Here is a 13,138-nt window from a genome sequence, read left to right on the forward strand (position 1 = left end):
CCTTAGTTAGTAATATACCCCTGGTGAACTAGTCCTTAGTTAGTAATATACCCCTGGTGAACTAGTCCTTAGTCAGTAATATACCCCTGGTGAACTAGTCCTTAGTTAGTAATATACCCCTGGTGAACTAGTCCTTAGTTAGTAATATACCCCTGGTGAACTAGTCCTTAGTTAGTAATATACCCCTGGTGAACTAGTCCTTAGTTAGTAATATACCCCTGGTGAACTAGTCCTTAGTCAGTAATATACCCCTGGTGAACTAGTCCTTAGTTAGTAATATACCCCTGGTGAACTAGTCCTTAGTTAGTAATATACCCCTGGTGAACTAGTCCTTAGTAATATACCCCTGGTGAACTAGTCCTTAGTTAGTAATATACCCCTGGTGAACTAGTCCTTAGTTAGTAATATACCCCTGGTGAACTAGTCCTTAGTAATATACCCCTGGTGAACTAGTCCTTAGTCAGTAATATACCCCTGGTGAACTAGTCCTTAGTTAGTAATATACCCCTGGTGAACTAGTCCTTAGTCAGTAATATACCCCTGGTGTAGTAGACGCTGCCCTCTGCTGGTCAGGATGAGCCTCTACAGGCGGACGATTCATCAGGAAGCTCCAACACCAGAGAGACTTCCATCCTCTCTACGAACACACACACACAGCATTCTGGGAAAGCTTTGAGTAGGAAAGAAAATCAAGACTCAAAAACAAACATACAAAAAAAAAAAAGGCTTTTAATCAGGGACCAAAACGACGCCACCGATTTATCTCCACATTGTGAAAACAACTATTTCAGACGGTTGGATTGAAGTAAAAAAAAAAACTGAGAGAAGGCAGGAAGTGAAGGGAAGATCTCCGCCTCCAAAGGCAGGAATTGAAGGGAAGATCTCCGCCTCCAAAGGCAGGAAGTGAAGGGAAGATCTCCGCCTCTGTTATGTTGGGCCGTTTCACGTTTCCACTCTGACCCTGCGTTTTGTAACCATGAGGCCGTGTACCAGGGAGTCAGAAATACCGGTGGGATTAGTCATGTGATTTGAACTGGGTTGAGAATCACCGATTGGCTAAAAACGGCCAACAAGCTGCGTCAACCTAAAAATACAGCTGTCACGCTTTTAAACAAATTATAGTTTTTAAAAAAAAATAAACATTCACAGATTGCTATTTATGAATAAATGTTTTGTTGCATTTAACTGCCGAAAATGTCCTTAGTAGGTGAAGTCAGCAGGTGGGAGAAGTGGAAGCTCACAATGATAGTAGAAATTACTAGTTGGAGGGACACTGTACGGTACAATGTATGGTTCAGTGTGAATACTATCACACCCCTACTGTACGGTACAATGTATGGTTCAGTATGAATACCATTACACCCCTACTGTACGGTACAATGTATGGTTCAGTGTGAATACCATTACACCCCTACTGTACGGTACAATGTATGGTTCAGTGTGAATACCATTACACCCCTACTGTACGGTACAATGTATGGTTCAGATTGAATACTATCACACCCCTACTGTACGGTACAATGTATGGTTCAGTGTGAATACCATTACACCCCTACTGTACGGTACAATGTATGGTTCAGTGTGAATACCATTACACCCCTACTGTACGGTACAATGTATGGTTCAGATTGAATACTATCACACCCCTACTGTACGGTACAGTGTATGGTTCAGTATGAATACTATCACACCCCTACTGTACGGTACAATGTATGGTTCAGTGTGAATACCATTACACCCCTACTGTACGGTACAATGTATGGTTCAGTGTGAATACCATTACACCCCTACTGTACGGTACAATGTATGGTTCAGTATGAATACCATTCCACCCCTACTGTACGGTACAATGTATGGTTCAGTATGAATACCATTACACCCCTACTGTACGGTACAGTGTATGGTTCAGTATGAATACCATTCCACCCCTACTGTACGGTACAATGTATGGTTCAGTATGAATACCATTACACCCCTACTGTACGGTACAGTGTATGGTTCAGTGTGAATACCATTCCACCCTTACTGTACGGTACAATGTATGGTTCAGTATGAATACCATTACACCCCTACTGTACGGTACAGTGTATGGTTCAGTGTGAATACCATTCCACCCCTACTGTACGGCAGTGTGAATACCATTACACCCCTACTGTACGTTACAATGTATGGTTCAGATTGAATACTATCACACCCCTACTGTACGGTACAGTGTGAATACCATTACACCCCTACTGTACGGTACAGGTGTGTGTAGGTGTTCAGTCTTCCAGAGCGAAGTCGTATGGTTGGAAGTCGTCTCGTAGCTGTTTGCTCAGACTCTCCTCTTCCTCTGGGGTCTGTTTACACCCTCTCCAGTCCGCCCTCTCTGGGATGTTCAGGACCGACTCGCTGGCCAACACCTCCCTGCACCACACAGAGACACACGCTAGTAACTGTTTTCAGTTGGGCTGGAATGATTCACCCATATCGTTAAGATCCTGGTGCATCAGTCCCTGGATCAAATGGTTAAGATCCTAGTGCATCAGTCCCTGGATCAAATGGTTAAGATCCTAGTGCATCAGTCCCTGGATCAAATGGTTAAGATCCTAGTGCATCAGTCCCTGAATCAAATGGTTAAGATCCTAGTGCATCAGTCCCTGGATCAAATGGTTAAGATCCTAGTGCATCAGTCCCTGGATCAAATGGTTAAGATCCTAGTGCATCAGTCCCTGGATCAAATGGTTAAGATCCTAGTGCATCAGTCCCTGGATCAAATGGTTAAGATCCTAGTGCATCAGTCCCTGGATCAAATGGTTAAGATCCTAGTGCATCAGTCCCTGGATCAAATGGTTAAGATCCTAGTGCATCAGTCCCTGGATCAAATGGTTAAGATCCTAGTGCATCAGTCCCTGGATCAAATGGTTAAGATCCTAGTGCATCAGTCCCTGGATCAAATGTTTAACCATTAGTTCCTGCCAAGGCAGCAGCTACTCTTCCTGGGGTTTATTATGGATCCCCATTAGTTCCTGCCAAGGCAGCAGCTACTCTTCCTGGGGTTTATTATGGATCCCCATTAGTTCCTGCCAAGGCAGCAGCTACTCTTCCTGGGGTTTATTATGGATCCCAATTGGTTCCTGTCAAGGCAGCAGCTACTCTTTATGGGGTTTATTATAGATTCCTATTAGTTCCTGCCAAAGCAGCAGCTACTCTTCCTGGGGTTTATTATGGATCCCCATTAGTTCCTGCCAAGGCAGCAGCTACTCTTCCTGGGGTTTATTATGGATCCCCATTAGTTCCTGCCAAAGCAGCAGCTACTCTTCCTGGGGTTTATTATGGATCCCCATTAGTTCCTGCCAAGGCAGCAGCTACTCTTCCTGGGGTTTATTATGGATCCCCATTAGTTCCTGCCAAGGCAGCAGCTACTCTTCCTGGGGTTTATAATGGATCCCCATTAGTTCCTGCCAAGGCAGCAGCTACTCTTCCTGGGGTTTATTATGGATCCCCATTAGTTCCTGCCAAGGCAGCAGCTACTCTTCCTGGGGTTTATTATGGATCCCCATTAGTTCCTGCCAAGGCAGCAGCTACTCTTCCTGGGGTTTATAATGGATCCCCATTAGTTCCTGCCAAGGCAGCAGCTACTCTTCCTGGGGTTTATTATGGATCACCATTAGTTCCTGCCAAGACAGCAGCTACTCTTCCTGGGGTTTATTATGGATCCCCATTAGTTCCTGCCAAGGCAGCAGCTACTCTTCCTGGGGTTTATTATGGATCCCCATTAGTTCCTGCCAAGGCAGCAGCTACACTTCCTGGGGTTTATTATTATTGTGTGTGTATGTTATCGTGTGCGCTCTGTCTCTTCACAGTCCCCTCTGTTCCATAAAGTATCTGCCTTGTTGATAGTGTTGTTAAGAAGGTAGAAACTAGGGCCTGTAGGACCTGCCTTGTTGATAGTGTTGTTAAGAAGGTAGAAACTAGGGCCTGTAGGACCTGCCTTGTTGATAGTGTTGTTGAGAAGGTAGAAACTAGGGCCTGTAGGACCTGCCTTGTTGATAGTGCTGTTAAGAAGGTAGAAACTAGGGCCCGTAGGACCTGCCTTGTTGATAGTGTTGTTAAGAAGGTAGAAACTAGGGCCTGTAGGACCTGCCTTGTTGATAGTGCTGTTAAGAAGGTAGAAACTAGGGCCTGTAGGACCTGCCTTGTTGATAGTGTTGTTAGGAAGGTAGAAACTAGGGCCTGTAGGACCTGCCTTGTTGATAGTGCTGTTAAGAAGGTAGAAACTAGGGCCTGTAGGACCTGCCTTGTTGATAGTGTTGTTAAGAAGGTAGAAACTAGGGCCTGTAGGACCTGCCTTGTTGATAGTGTTGTTAAGAAGGTAGAAACTAGGGCCTGTAGGACCTGCCTTGTTGATAGTGTTGTTAAGAAGGTAGAAACTAGGGCCTGTAGGACCTGCCTTGTTGATAGTGTTGTTAAGGTAGAAACTAGGGCCTGTAGGACCCTGCCTTGTTGATAGTGTTGTTAAGAAGGTAGAAACTAGGGCCTGTAGGACCTGCCTTGTTGATAGTGTTGTTAAGAAGGTTGAAACTAGGGCCTGTAGGACCTGCCTTGTTGATAGTGTTGTTAAGAAGGTAGAAACTAGGGCCTGTAGGACCTGCCTTGTTGATAGTGTTGTTAAGAAGGTTGAAACTAGGGCCTGTAGGACCTGCCTTGTTGATAGTGTTGTTAAGAAGGTAGAAACTAGGGCCTGTAGGACCTGCCTTGTTGATAGTGTTGTTAAGAAGGCAGAAACTAGGGCCTGTAGGACCTGCCTTGTTGATAGTGTTGTTAAGAAGGTAGAAACTAGGGCCTGTAGGACCTGCCTTGTTGATAGTGCAGTTAAGAAGGTAGAAACTAGGGCCTGTAGGACCTGCCTTGTTGATAGTGTTGTTAAGAAGGTAGAAACTAGGGCCTGTAGGACCTGCCTTGTTGATAGTGTTGTTAAGAAGGTAGAAACTAGGGCCTGTAGGACCTGCCTTGTTGATAGTGTTGTTAAGAAGGTAGAAACTAGGGCCTGTAGGACCTGCCTTGTTGATAGTGTTGTTAAGAAGGTAGAAACTAGGGCCTGTAGGACCTGCCTTGTTGATAGTGTTGTTAAGAAGGTAGAAACTAGGGCCTGTAGGACCTGCCTTGTTGATAGTGTTGTTAAGAAGGTAGAAACTAGGGCCTGTAGGGACCTGCCTTGTTGATAGTGTTGTTAAGAAGGTAGAAACTAGGGCCTGTAGGACCTGCCTTGTTGATAGTGTTGTTAAGAAGGTAGAAACTAGGGCCTGTAGGACCTGCCTTGTTGATAGTGCTGTTAAGAAGGTAGAAACTAGGGCCTGTAGGACCTGCCTTGTTGATAGTGTTGTTAAGAAGGTAGAAACTAGGGCCTGTAGGATCTGCCTTGTTGATAGTGTTGTTAAGAAGGTAGAAACTAGGGCCTGTAGGACCTGCCTTGTTGATAGTGTTGTTAAGAAGGTAGAAACTAGGGCCTGTAGGACCTGCCTTGTTGATAGTGTTATTAACAAGGCAGAGCAGTGCTTTATTATGGACAGACTCCTCCCCATCTTAGCTACTGTTGCATCAATATGTTTTGACCAGGACAGTTTACAATCCAGGGTTACTCCAACTAGTTTAGTCTCCTCAACTTGCTCATTTTCCACAATATTCATTACAAGATTTAGTTGACGTTTAGGATTCAGTGAGCGTTTTGTTCCAAATACAAAGCTTTTCGTTTTAGAAATATTTAGGGCTAAATTATTCCTTGCCACCCACTCTGAAACTAACTGCAGCTCTTTGTTGAGTGTTGCAGTCATTTCAGTCGCTGTAGTAGCTGACGTGTTTAGTGTTGAGTCACCAGCACACATAGACACTCTGGCTTTACTCAAAGCCAATGGCAATTCAATAGTAAAGATTGAAACATTAGACAGGTAACGCCCTGGGGAATTCCTGATTCTACCTGGATTATGTTGGAGAGGGTTAAAGCGCACCCTCTGTATTCTGTTAGACAGGTAACGCCCTGGGGAATTCCTGATTCTACCTGGATTATGTTGGAGAGGGTTAAAGCGCACCCTCTGTATTCTGTTAGACAGGTAACGCCCTGGGGAATTCCTGATTCTACCTGGATTATGTTGGAGAGGGTTAAAGCGCACCCTCTGTATTCTGTTAGACAGGTAACGCCCTGGGGAATTCCTGATTCTACCTGGATTATGTTGGAGAGGGTTAAAGCGCACCCTCTGTATTCTGTTAGACAGGTAACGCCTGGGGAATTCCTGATTCTACCTGGATTATGTTGGAGAGGGTTAAAGCGCACCCTCTGTATTCTGTTAGACAGGTAACGCCCTGGGGAATTCCTGATTCTACCTGGATTATGTTGGAGAGGGTTAAAGCGCACCCTCTGTATTCTGTTAGACAGGTAACGCTTTATCCTTGAAAGATTCACATCGCTAGTTTGTAGGTTAGATCATACATGGTGTGTGTGTGTGCGTATATACCTGCCAAACTGCAGAGGGAAGTTTCTCTGAATGCGGTAGAAGAGCTTCTCTCCAGAGTCCAGCTCCACGTAGAAGTACGGTGTCCCTGGAGGAGCAATCTGATAGAAACAAATTATTACTTATTATAACCGAGCATTATCAGAAAATATGTTAAAGCAACTTAGGAGTCCTGTTACATTTAACGTCTGGGTGGTCCCGGGAATCCAACCCACTATCCTGGTGTTGCAGAGAACCATGCTCTACCAACTGGGCTACAGACGACCACAGTTTCATCATTACCATCTCCTGGCATTATCATCTCCTGGCATTACCATCTCCTGGCATTACCATCTCCTGGCATTATCATCTCCTGGCATTACCATCTCCTAGCATTATCATCTATTGCCATTATCATCTCCTGGCATTACCATCTCCTAGCATTACCATCTATTGGCATTATCATCTCCTGACATTACCATCTCCTAGCATTATCATCTCCTAGCATTACCATCTCCTAGCAGGCATTATCATCTGCTAGCATTACCATTTCCTAGCATTATCATCTCATATAATCTCCTAGCATTACCATCTATCATTACATCTCCTATCATTATCATCTCATATAATCTCCTAGCATTACCATCTCCTATCATCTCCTATCATTATCATCTCCTAGCATTACCGTCTCCTAGCATTATCGTCTCCTAGCATTATCGTCTCCTAGCATTATCGTCTCCTATCATCGCCTAGCATTGCCATCGCCTAGCATTATCATCTCCTAGCATTACCATCTCATAGCATTACCATCTCATAGCATTATCATCTCCTAGCATTACCACCTCCTAGCATTATCATCTCCTATCATCTACTAGCATTACCATCTCCTAGCATTACCATCTCCTATCATCTACTAGCATTACCATCTCCTAGCATTACCATCTCCTAGCATTACCATCTCCTATCATCTCTTAGCATTACCATCTCCTAGCATTACCATTTCATATCTCCTAGCATTACCATCTCCTAGCATTACCATCTCATATCATCTCCTAGCATTACCATCTACTATCATCTCCTAGCATTACCATCTCCTAGCATTATCATCTCCTAGCATTACCACCTCCTAGCATTACCACCTCCTAGCATTATCACCTCCTAGCATCTCTTAGCATTACCATCTCCTAGCATTACTATTTCATATCATCTCCTAGCATTACCATCTCCTAGCATTACCATTTCATATCATCTCCTAGCATTACCATTTCATATCGTCTCCTAGCATTACCGTCTCCTAGCATTACCATCTCCTAGCATTACCATCTCCTAGCATTATTATCTCCTAGCATTATCATCTCATATCATCTCCTAGCATTACCATCTCCTAGCATTATCATCTCATATCATCTCCTAGCATTACCATCTCCTAGCATTACCACCTCCTAGCATTACCACCTCCTAGCATTATCACCTCCTAGCATCTCTTAGCATTACCATCTCCTAGCATTACCATTTCATATCATCTCCTAGCATTACCATTTCATATCATCTCCTAGCATTACCGTCTCCTAGCATTACCATCTCATAGCATTACCATCTCCTAGCATTACCATCTCCTATCATCTCCTAGCATTATCATCTCCTAGCATTATCATCTCATATCATCTCCTAGCATTACCACCTCCTAGCATTACCACCTCCTAGCATTACCACCTCCTAGCATTATCATCTCATATCATCTCCTAGCATTACCATCTCCTAGCATTACCATCTCATAGCATTACCGTCTCATAGCATTACCATCGCATAGCATTACCGTCTCATAGCATTACCATCGCATAGCATTACCATCTCCTATCATCTCCTAGCATTACCATCTCCTAGCATTATCATCTCCTAGCATTATCATCCCCTAGCATTATCACCCCCTAGCATTATCATCCCCTAGCATTATCATCTCATATCATCTCCTAGCATTACCATCTCCTAGCATTATCATCTCCTATCATCTCTTAGCATTACCATCTCCTAGCATTACCATTTCATATCATCTCCTAGCATTATCATCTAGCATTACCGTCTCCTAGCATTATCATCATCATCAACTAGAAACGAAATATGTTTTTAAACTCTCATTAGAATGTTCCAGATGAACTACATGTTCAGTTATTGGATGGTTCTCCAAGGGAACGTTCCTAAAAAACAGATGACCTGGTTAAGAAGATAAGATTTGAAGTTGTCTTTTTCTACAGAAACAGAATGTGTAGCTCAGTTGGTAGAGCATGGTGGTTGCAACGCCAGGGTTGTGGGTTCGATTCCCACGGGGGGGGGCCAGTACGGAGAAAAAAAAATGTTATGAAATGTATGCATTCACTACTGTAAGTCGCTCTGGATAAGAGCGTCTGCTAAAATGACTAAAATGTAAATGAGTAAGAAGCAGGTTGTTCAGTCAACCTTTCATCTGCTGTTGATCATGGTGATATTATTCATCAAACTGCAGCTTCCATAGCGCCCTCCATTTTGTTTCCCTGCATCCTGATTCTGACGGTTGGCAGGACTTCACTAAAGACTCCCTTTGTTTACAAGGACCTACTTCATACCCTGTATATAGCCTCCACATTGACTCTGTACCGGTACCCCCTGTATATAGCCTCCACATTGACTCTGTACCGGTACCCCCTGTATATAGCCTCCACATTGACTCTGTACCGGTACCCCCTGTATATAGCCTCCACATTGACTCTGTACCGGTACCCCCTGTATATAGCCTCCACATTGACTCTGTACCGGTACCCCCTGTATATAGCCTCCACATTGACTCTGTACCGGTACCCCCTGTATATAGCCTCCACATTGACTCTGTACCGGTACCCCCTGTATATAGCCTCCACATTGACTCTGTACCGGTACCCCCTGTATATAGCCTCCACATTGACTCTGTACCGGTACCCCCTGTATATAGCCTCCACATTGACTCTGTACCGGTACCCCCTGTATATAGCCTCCACATTGACTCTGTACCGGTACCCCCTGTATATAGCCTCCACATTGACTCTGTACCGGTACCCCCTGTATATAGCCTCCACATTGACTCTGTAGCGGTACCCCCTGTATATAGCCTCCACATTGACTCTGTACCGGTACCCCCTGTATATAGCCTCCACATTGACTCTGTACCGGTACCCCCTGTATATAGCCTCCACATTGACTCTGTACCGGTACCCCCTGTATATAGCCTCCACATTGACTCTGTACCGGTACCCCCTGTATATAGCCTCCACATTGACTCTGTACCGGTACCCCCGGTATATAGCCTCCACATTGACTCTGTACCAGTACCTCCTGTATATAGCCTCCACATTGACTCTGTACGGTACCCCCTGTATAAAGCCTCCACATTGACTCTGTACCGGTACCCCCTGTATATAGCCTCCACATTGACTCTGTACCGGTACCCCCCTGTATATAGCCTCCACATTGACTCTGTACTGGTACCCCCTGTATATAGCCTCCACATTGACTCTGTACCGGTACCCCCTGTATATAGCCTCCACATTGACTCTGTAGCGGTACCCCCTGTATATAGCCTCCACATTGACTCTGTACGGTACCCCCTGTATAAAGCCTCCACATTGACTCTGTACCGGTACCCCCTGTATATAGCCTCCACATTGACTCTGTACCGGTACCCCCTGTATATAGCCTCCACATTGACTCTGTACCGGTACCCCCTGTATATAGCCTCCACATTGACTCTGTACCGGTACCCCCTGTATATAGCCTCCACATTGACTCTGTACCGGTACCCCCTGTATATAGCCTCCACATTGACTCTGTACCGGTACCCCCTGTATATAGCCTCCACATTGACTCTGTACCGGTACCCCCCTGTATATAGCCTCCACATTGACTCTGTACCGGTACCCCCTGCATATAGCCTCCACATTGACTCTGTACCGGTACCCCCTGCATATAGCCTCCACATTGACTCTGTACCGGTACCCCCTGCATATAGCCTCCACATTGACTCTGTACCGGTACCCCCTGCATATAGCCTCCACATTGACTCTGTACCGGTACCCCCTGTATATAGCCTCCACATTGACTCTGTACCGGTACCCCCTGTATATAGCCTCCACATTGACTCTGTACCGGTACCCCTTGTATATAGCCTCCACATTGACTCTGTACCGGTACCCCCTGTATATAGCCTCCACATTGACTCTGTACCGGTACCCCCTGTATATAGCCTCCACATTGACTCTGTACCGGTACCCCCTGTATATAGCCTCCACATTGACTCTGTACCGGTACCCCCTGTATATAGCCTCCACATTGACTCTGTACCGGTACCCCCCTGTATATAGCCTCCACATTGACTCTGTACCGGTACCCCCTGTATATAGTCTCCACATTGACTCAGTACCGGTACCCCCTGTATATAGCCTCCACATTGACTCTGTACCGGTACCCCTGTATATAGCCTCCACATTGACTCTGTACCGGTACCCCCTGTATATAGCCTCCACACTGACTCTGTACCGGTACCCCCTGTATATAGCCTCCACACTGACTCTGTACCGGTACCCCCTGTATATAGCCTCCACATTGACTCTGTACCGGTACCCCCTGTATATAGCCTCCACATTGACTCTGTACCGGTACCCCCTGTATATAGCCTCCACATTGACTCTGTACCGGTACCCCCTGTATATAGCCTCCACATTGACTCTGTACCGTAATACCCTGTATATAGCCTCCACATTGACTCTGTACCGGTACCCCCTGTATATAGCCTCCACATTGACTCTGTACCGGTACCCCCTGTATATAGCCTCCACATTGACTCTGTACCGGTACCCCCTGTATATAGCCTCCACATTGACTCTGTACCGGTACCAGCCGGTTTATAGCCTCTACATTGACTCTGTACCGTAATACCCTGTATATAGCCTCCACATTGACTCTGTACCGGTACCCCCTGTATATAGCCTCCACATTGACTCTGTACCGGTACCCCCTGTATATAGCCTCCACATTGACTCTGTACCGGTACCCCCTGTATATAGCCTCCACATTGACTCTGTACCGGTACCCCCTGTATATAGCCTCCACATTGACTCTGTAACGGTACCCCCCTGTATATAGCCTCCACATTGACTCTGTACTGGTACCCCCTGTATATAGTCTCCACATTGACTCTGTACCGGTACCCCCTGTATATAGCCTCCACATTGACTCTGTACTGGTACCCCCTGTATATAGTCTCCACATGGACTCAGTACCGGTACCCCCTGTATATAGCCTCCACATTGACTCTGTACCGGTACCCCTGTATATAGCCTCCACATTGACTCTGTACGGTACCCCCTGTATATAGCCTCCACATTGACTCTGTACCGATACCCCCTGTATATAGCCTCCACATTGACTCTGTACCGTAATACCCTGTATATAGCCTCCACACTGACTCTGTACCGGTACCCCCTGTATATAGCCTCCACATTGACTCTGTACCGGTACCCCCTGTATATAGCCTCCACATTGACTCTGTACCGGTACCCCCTGTATATAGCCTCCACATTGACTCTGTACCGGTACCCCCTGTATATAGCCTCCACATTGACTCTGTACCGGTACCCCCTGTATATAGCCTCCACATTGACTCTGTACGGTAACCCCTGTATATAGCCTCCACATTGACTCTGTACCGTAATACCCTGTATATAGCCTCCACATTGACTCTGTACCGGTACCCCCTGTATATAGCCTCCACATTGACTCTGTACCGGTACCCCCTGTATATAGCCTCCACATTGACTCTGTACCGTAATACCCTGTATATAGCCTCCACATTGACTCTGTACCGGTACCCCCCTGTATATAGCCTCCACATTGACTCTGTACCGTAATACCCTGTATATAGCCTCCACATTGACTCTGTACCGGTACCCCCGGTATATAGCCTCCACATTGACTCTGTACCAGTACCCCCTGTATATAGCCTCCACATTGACTCTGTACGGTACCCCCTGTATATAGCCTCCACATTGACTCTGTACTGGTACCCCCTGTATATAGCCTCCACATTGACTCTGTACCGGTACCCCCTGTATATAGCCTCCACATTGACTCTGTACCGGTACCCCCTGTATATAGCCTCCACATTGACTCTGTACTGGTACCCCCTGTTTATAGCCTCGTTATTGTTATTTTATTGTGTTAATTTTTATTATTTTCTACTTTAGTTTATTTAATAACTCTTTCTTGAACTGCATTGTTGGTTAACCTGTTATGGCTAGGGGGCAGTATAGCGTCCCACTGGCCCAGAGAGGTTAAGGCAGCTTTTCACAGTAAGGTTGTTCTATTCGGCGCATGTGACAAATAAAGTTTGATTTGATTTAGTTAACCACTGAAACCCATGACATTTAAATGGACATATTTCTTTAACAATCCGACAGTAAGGTCAACACTTGTTCTATCCGACAGCCCTAATAATTAGCTAATAAACAATTCAACGTGGGTGTAGCAGTACCAAACGGACGCAGATGGGTGTGTGTACCTGTTTGAGGTGTGTGTGTGTACCTGTTTGAGGTGTGTGTGTGTACCTGTTTGAGGTGTGTGTGTGTGTGAACCTGTTTGAGGTGTGTGTGTGTGAACCTGTTTGAGGT

The 13,138-nt window shown here is 45.5% G+C and overlaps 1 protein-coding gene across 1 annotated transcript in view; it reads right to left on the bottom strand.

Moving 5' to 3' along the window:
* Positions 1 to 709: 709 nt before the first annotated feature.
* The window catches only part of LOC106592112 (CWF19 like cell cycle control factor 1), a gene marked incomplete at its 5' end in the record, with an annotated part of 41,556 nt that continues 29,127 nt past the window's right edge, over positions 710 to 13,138 (bottom strand). The window contains 2 exon segments of the mRNA XM_045712576.1: positions 710 to 2,406; positions 6,492 to 6,589. Of these exon segments, the coding sequence (XP_045568532.1) occupies positions 2,262 to 2,406; positions 6,492 to 6,589 (243 nt within the window).

The sequence above is a fragment of the Salmo salar genome, unplaced genomic scaffold (assembly GCF_905237065.1).
Source record: "Salmo salar unplaced genomic scaffold, Ssal_v3.1, whole genome shotgun sequence".
Classification (NCBI taxonomy): domain Eukaryota; kingdom Metazoa; phylum Chordata; class Actinopteri; order Salmoniformes; family Salmonidae; genus Salmo; species Salmo salar.